The sequence below is a fragment of the Lucilia cuprina genome, chromosome 6 (genome assembly GCF_022045245.1).
Source record: "Lucilia cuprina isolate Lc7/37 chromosome 6, ASM2204524v1, whole genome shotgun sequence".
In the NCBI taxonomy this organism is placed as follows: domain Eukaryota; kingdom Metazoa; phylum Arthropoda; class Insecta; order Diptera; family Calliphoridae; genus Lucilia; species Lucilia cuprina.
In genome coordinates, this window is record NC_060954.1 from 12,577,860 (window position 1) to 12,585,377 (window position 7,518).

The 7,518-nt window shown below is 30.6% G+C and overlaps 1 protein-coding gene across 2 annotated transcripts; it reads right to left on the reverse strand.

Moving 5' to 3' along the window:
* Positions 1–4,816: 4,816 nt before the first annotated feature.
* Positions 4,817–7,113, reverse strand: LOC111685147 (neuropeptide CCHamide-1 receptor). 2 transcript variants are annotated; one of them, XM_046955070.1, is made up of 2 exons: positions 6,959–7,113; positions 4,817–5,500 (listed from the first exon to the last, which is right to left on the reverse strand). In XM_046955070.1, the coding sequence occupies exon 2, from the start codon at positions 5,308–5,310 to the stop codon at positions 4,954–4,956; it is 357 nt and encodes a 118-aa protein (XP_046811026.1). In that variant the 5' UTR covers positions 5,311–5,500; positions 6,959–7,113; the 3' UTR covers positions 4,817–4,953. Both variants share the same exon structure in this region, with proteins under 2 accessions (XP_046811026.1, XP_046811027.1).
* Between the last annotated feature and the right edge of the window lie 405 nt (positions 7,114–7,518).

The following is a 7,518-nucleotide window of genomic DNA, read 5'->3' on the forward strand; positions in this document are numbered from 1 at the left end:
AGTTCTAGTTCAGTTCTAGTTCAGTTCTAGTTCAGTTCTAGTTCAGTTCTAGTTCAGTTCTAGTTCAGTTCTAGTTCAATTCTAGTTCAGTTCTAGTTCAGTTCTAGGCATCTGGACAAGCCCAAGTTAACTGACACTTCTCTGTTGTGATTTAACTAATCAAAAACCCTTATTGTCTATAAAAATGGAACATGTCGAATAGTTAATAATAAGTTGTTTTTTATCTACTGAACTCCTACTGTTTAATTTCGTGCGAATAAAAATTGCAATTCTGTATTCGTTTTTATAATGTTCCTTTTTTCGCAGTTTCATTTTTATTTTTTCGTATAATGTTCAACGTTATTAAAACGGCTATAAACGTTCAGAGATAAAACTTGTTTCAACTGTTCTAAAGTACTTTAAAACACTTTCGTTTGCATTCTTTCTCTAACTACTCTTCCTTGCATAGTATTTTTTTCTTTACATCTTCGAAAGCATACTTTGTCCTTTGTCGTACAACTACACTCATAGATAGAACGTTGGAATTTGTTGCAAATGTAAGAGGTCATGTGTTGGTGTTGTGTTGCACAATTTCCATTATCAAGGGCATTTTATTACCAATCGAAAATTTGTTTTGCTTCATCAGCATTTTATTTAGATTTCTTTTAAAAGTGTTAATTTAACGTCCAATCGGGCATCGTAATTTAAATGTAACTTCCGTAACTTCTTGGGGAAATGCATTTGATTTGGATTTCAAGTATGTTTAAAAATTTAATGAAGTTTTTCTTGTTCTTTAATTAAATGGTTTTAAGTTTGCTCATTGAGTTTTTAAATTATTTTTAAACAGTTATTATAAACAGTATAACGTCACTTTACAACTATCAGAGGTACTGCCAAAACAAGCCAAAACAAGCGAATTCTGTAATCACTCTTATTTCCCAACAAAAAACGATTATTTGAGTGAAAACATAAAAGTCCATTTTTCTCAGAAACTGTAAGATATAAAGCCAATACATGCAAAATCTGTGATCACTCTTATTTCTCAACAAAAAACGATTATTTGAGTGAAAACATTAAAGTCCATTTTTCTCGGAAACTATAAGAGATAAAGTCAAAACAAGCGAAATTTGTGATCACTCTTATTTCTCAACAAAAATCGATTATTTGAGTGAAAACATAAAAGTCCATTTTTCTCAGAAACTATAAGAGATACAGCCAAAACAAGTGAAATCTGTGATCACTCTTATTTCTCAACAAAAATCGATTATTTGAGTGAAAACATAAAAGTCCATTTTTCTCAGAAACTATAAGAGATACAGCCAAAACAAGCGAAATCTGTGATCACTCTTATTTCTCAACAAAAATCGATTATTTGAGTGAAAACATAAAGGTCCATTTTTCTCAGAAACTATAAGAGATACAGCCAAAACAAGTGAAATCTGTGATCAGTCTTATTTCCCAACAAAAATCGATTTGAGTGAAAACATAAAAGTCCATTTTTCTCAGAAACTATAAGAGGTACAGCCAAAACAAGCGAAATCTGTGATCACTCTTATTTCACAACAAAAATCGATTATTTGAGTGAAATCATAAAAGTCAATTTTTCTCAGAAACTATAAGAGATACAGCCAAAACAAGTGAAACAAACAACAAATCGATTATTTGAGTGAAAACATAAAAGTCCATTTTTCTCAGAAACTATAAGAGCTACAGCCAAAATAGCCAAGATTTGTGATCACTCTTATTTTTCAACAAAAATCGATTATTTGAGTGAAAACATAAAAGTCCATTTTTCTCAGAAACTATTAGAGATACAGCCAAAACAAGCGAAATCTCTGATCACTCTTATTTCCCAACAAAAATCGATTATTTGAGTGAAAACATAATAGTCCATTATTCTCAGTCTGTATCACTCTTATTACTCAACAAAAATCGATTATTTGAGTGAAAATATAAAAGTCCATTTTTCTCAGAAACTATAAGAGCTTCAGCCAAAATAAGCAAAATTTTGTGATCACTTATATTTCCTAACAAAAATTGATTTGAGTGAAAACATAAAAGTCTATTTTTCTCAGAAACTGTAAGAGATACAGCCGAAACAAGCGAAATCTGTGATCACTTATATTTCCCATTTTTCTCAGAAACTAAACTAAAACTAAACTAGAACTGAACATGAACTGAACTAGGACTGAACAAGAACTAAGCTAGGACTGAATAGAAGCTGAACTGAACTAGTACTGAACTAGAACTAAACTAGATCTGAACTAAAAATGAAGTAGAACTGAACTAGAATAGAACTTTTACTGAACTAGAACTCAACTAGAAATGCACTAGAAATGAACTGCAACTAAACTAGAACTGAAAAAGAACTAAACTAAAACTTGACTAGAACTGAACTGAACTAGAACTGAACTAGAACTGAACTAGAACTGAACTAGAACTGAACTAGAACTGAACTAAAACTGAACTAAAACTGAAATAGAACTGAACTGATTATTTGACTTACTTTGGCTTTATTGAGATCAAAATTGATTATTTTGTGCTTGTACATATAAATAATATTTGTACCTTTAAATTAATAAAATTATTTTATTTGACAATAAAATAACTGACATGTACCACACGAACATGAAATTTTATTTCGTTTATCTCTATAATTTTTTACATGTTTTTTTAATAATTTTCTTATAATTAAGTAGAATATTGTATTTAGTTTTATATAGAAAAAAATTTACATTCATTTTTGGATATATGAAAATCATTTTAAAATAGTATTTTTCAAACGTTGTATTTGTTGTATTTATTTCCTTAAATTTTATACTTTTATCAACAATAGTTTTAATTAACGGTATTAGGTTTTTTTGAAGTTTAGATTAAAACGTATTAGGATTTTAAATTATTTACAAGTTTTTAATAACACTTATATAAAAATTTATATTTTTAACATTTATTGTTGCTATTTGTAAAATTGTTTTTTTATCTTTTTTGAAATATATAATAAAAATATTGTTTTCCAAATAAGAAAGCTTATAATTATGAAAGTTTATATCATATTATAAGCTCAGCTTTATTTATCCACAAAAGAACTAGTTCCAAACTGTAAGTTTTGAAATTTATAAAAAAGGGCATTTGTTCAATATAACATTGTACTACTAGTCTCCAAACTAATCTAAATGAACCTGTTCCTATCATTTTTACTTAAGCCGACTTTGTCGGTTTAGAAACCTTAAAAATCTTTGCTGAAAAAAGTTTTATCTCTTAAATTTATATTATTTATTTGTAGTTTAACTTATTAAAATACTTATTTTTTACTTAAGATCATCACAAACATATTTTATAAAAATTTTTATTTTACATAGTGATATTTAAATTCTGTAAATTGTTTGTTTATTAAAAATTATTTTTTTTTTAATTTTTCTCATTTACCGTTTTTACTTTTAGAAGAAATCTTTTTCATTCAAATTATTTGTTCTTCTATACATAAAATTTAAATTTTCCAAACCATCTGCTAAAAATTGGTCTCATTTATATTGGCTATTTCTGGCTAACAGTTGAATGAAGGTTGAATGAAAAAATAAGATCTTAACATTTTTGTATGTCAAAGTTAAAACTATGAAATCAGTGACGATGTACTTAAATTGAGGATAACTATTATTTTTTTGGGGAAAATGAGAAGACTAAATAGAACACAGATATAGAATAAAACAAGAGAGGAAATAGAACTGAACTAGAACTGAACTAGAATTGAACTAGAACTGAACTAGAACTGAACTAGAACTGAACTAGAACTGAACTAGAACTGAACTAGAACTGAACTAGAACTGTACTAGAACTGAACTAGAACTGAACTAGAACTGAACTAAAACTGAACTAGAACTGAACTAGAACTGAACTAGAACTGAACTAGAACTGAACTAGAACTGAACTAGAACTGAACTAGAACTGAACTAGAACTGAACTAGAACTAAACTAGAACTGAACTAGAACTGAACTAGAACTGAACTAGAACTGAACTAGAACTGAACTAGAACTGAACTAGAACTGAACTAGAACTGAACTAGAACTGAACTATAACTGAACTAGAACTGAACTAGAACTGAACTAGAACTGAACTAGAACTGAACTAGAACTGAACTAAACTGAACTAGAACTGAACTAGAACTGAACTAGAACTGAACTAGAACTGAACTAGAACTGAACTAGAACTGAACTAAAACTGAACTAGAACTGAACTAGAACTGAACTAGAACTGAACTAGAACTGAACTAGAACTGAACTAGAACTGAACTAGAACTGAACTAGAACTGAACTAGAACTGAACTAGAACTGAACTAGAACTGAACTAGAACTGAACTAGAACTGAACTAGAACTGAACTAGAACTGAACTAGAACTGAACTAGAACTGAACTAGAACTGAACTAGAACTGAACTAGAACTGAACTAGAACTGAAGTAAACTAAATTAGAACTGAACTAGAACTGAACTAGAACTGAACTAGAACTGAACTAGAACTGAACTAGAACTGAACTAGAACTGAACTAGAACTGAACTAGAACTGAACTAGAACTGAACTAGAACTGAACTAGAACTGAACTGGAACTGAACTAGAACTGAACTAGAACTGAACTAGAACTGAACTAGAACTGAACTAGAACTGAACTAGAACTGAACTAGAACTGAACTAGAACTGAACTAGAACTGAACTAGAACTGAACTAGAACTGAACTAGAACTGAACTAGAACTGAACTAGAACTGAACTAGAACTGAACTAGAACAGAACTAGAACTGAACTAGAACTGAACTAGAACTGAACTAGAACTGAACTAGAACTGAACTAGAACTGAACTAGATTACATAGGAAGTTTTTGAAACTCTCAAATGTCCTTATATTAAGCTAAAAAGAAATCATTGTATCCCTGCATCATTTTTGTTTTGTTTTTTTTTGTATATCCTTAAAACTATAACATAACATTTATACTCCCTCACACATTGTAGTCATACCATGTTGCTGTGACTTAAGCCCATTTCTAGAATGTCCTTTCGTTGATTTTGATGTGCTATGAAGAGCTTGACACTTACAGTGATGCAAATGTGTAGATCCTTTTAAAGCGTATTTACATGATAATGATTTTGCTGTTCCCAAAGAAGTTGATTGTGACTGTGGCTGTAGTGATGCTACAGATTTTCTTCGTCCTGGACATGGTCTACCTTTTGATAGGCTGTTCATTTCGTAACACTCACTCTGACAAACATCCATAGATGATGTTACAGTTGCTGAAGCTTTATGAAGATGTTTATGATGACTTTGATGAGGATGATGATGATTCATATAATCTCACATGAGCTGATGGGAGTGCTGATGTTGATGACAATAATCAGTTGTGAGTGCCACATCTATTGTATCATCATTCGAAAAATTACCGGTGACACCAGCACCATTACCTCCGCTCACCATATTGTTGCAACCATTATGATTACTGCCATTCGTTAGCATTGTTATTGTGGTCTCCTGAAGACGACTGCAAAATGAAAAAAGGATTACGATTATGCTTTTTAATGTTATATGCACAAAGTATTAAACGGGCTTTAGTCTTGACATTTGTACATTCTATAGTCTGGACTATAGTGGAGTAGATTTTCTAGACTATAGTCTAGTCTTTAGTTAAGTTTATAGTTTGGATCATGGTGTAGTCTATAGTCTGGACTACGGTCTGCACTATAGTCTAGTATATAGTTTGCACTCTAGTCTAGTTTATAGTCTGGACTATAGACTATAGAATGGAATATTGTTTAGTCTATAGTCTGGACTATAGTCTATTCTATAGTCTGGACTATAGTCTATTCTATAGTCTGGACTATAGTTTAGTCTATAGTCTGGACTATAGTCTAGTCTATATTCTGGACTATAGCCTAGTCTATAGTCTAGACTATAGTCTAGTCTATAGTCTGGACTATAATCTAGTCTATAGTCTGAACTGTTGTCTAGTTTATAGACTGTACTACATTCTAGTCTATAGTCTGAACTGTTGTCTAGTTTATAGACTGGACTATATTCTAGTCTATAGTCTGGACTATAGTCTAGTATATAATCTGGACTATTGTTTAGTCTTTAGTCTGGATTACAGTCTGGACTATAGTCTGGATTACAGTCTGGGCTATAGACTAGTCTATAGTCTGAACTATATTTTAGTCTATACTCTGGACTATAGTCTAGTCTATAGTCTGAACTATAGTCTAGTCTATAGTTTGGATTATAGTCTGGACTATAGTCTGGACTATAGTCTGGACTATAGTTTAGTCTATAGTCTGGACTATAGTTTAGTCTATAGTCTGGACTATAGTCTGGACTATAGTCTAGTCTATAGTCTGGACTACAGTCTAGTCTATAGTCTGGACTATAGTCTAGTCTATAGTCTGGACTATAGTCTAGTCTATAGTCTGGACTATAGTCAAGTCTATAGTCTGGACTATAGTCAAGTCTATAGTCTGGACTATAGTCAAGTCTATAGTCTGGACTATAGTCAAGTCTATAGTCTGGACTATAGTCAAGTCTATAGTCTGGACTATAGTCAAGTCTATAGTCTGGACTATAGTCAAGTCTATAGTCTGGACTATAGTCTAGTCTATAGTCTAATCTATAGAGTGGAATATAGACTTGTCTAAAGTCTGGACTGCTGTTTATTTTATAGTCTGGACTATAGTCTATTCTATTGTCTGGATTATAGTCAAGTCTATGGTCCTGACTATAGTCTATAGAGTGGAAAATAGTATTGTCTAAAGTCTGGAGTGGTCTGGATTATAATCTTGTCCTGGACAATAATCTTGTATATAGTCTGGTCTATAATCTAGTCTATAGTCTGGAGTATAGTCTACTATAGTCTTTTATTTTCTGAAATTTAGATGACTTCATGTTCTCCTATAGAAGGTCATCTAAGTTTCACAGAAAACAAAAATTATTTGTTTAAATATTTACTTACCTTCTGATGGTACTTTGATGAAAACATGACCTTCTGGAATGATAGTAACGTCGAGATGCTGTCAACGATGTATCGCGATGTTTACACATGGTGCGCGAGCCTTCACAAAATAAATACCTAGAGATGTGATAAAGAAATATTGGATAATGGTAAAAGGAATGAAGTAAAAAAAAATAAAAAATTCACAAAATATGTTCGAAATACTTAGTTTAGTTCTTATGCAAGAATGAATTGTTATTTATTGTTTTTAGGTTTTGTGGTGCAAAAAAAGTAAATAATACCAGGTCTGTTTAAGACAAGCAGGACAAAGCTAAACTTTTTATTTTGTTATTTAGTATGTATTTATAATAAAGGTAAATTATAACTTTTTAATAGCAATTATGAAACTATATGAAATAAAGTTTTTTAACATCACAAATATTATTATTTAAATACATGCAATTAAAATTTTGTTTAATATTTTATTCAAGCATTTAGTTTATCTTACGGAAAGTATAAATCTTTAATATATATATACATAAGAGAATATATATCAACACTCTAGCCAATAGTATAATGTA

Excerpts from the sequence above, each read along its gene's own strand:
- LOC111685147 (XM_046955070.1), bottom strand. The coding sequence starts at position 5,310 with ATGAATCATCATCATCCTCATCAAAGTCATCATAAACATCTTCATAAA.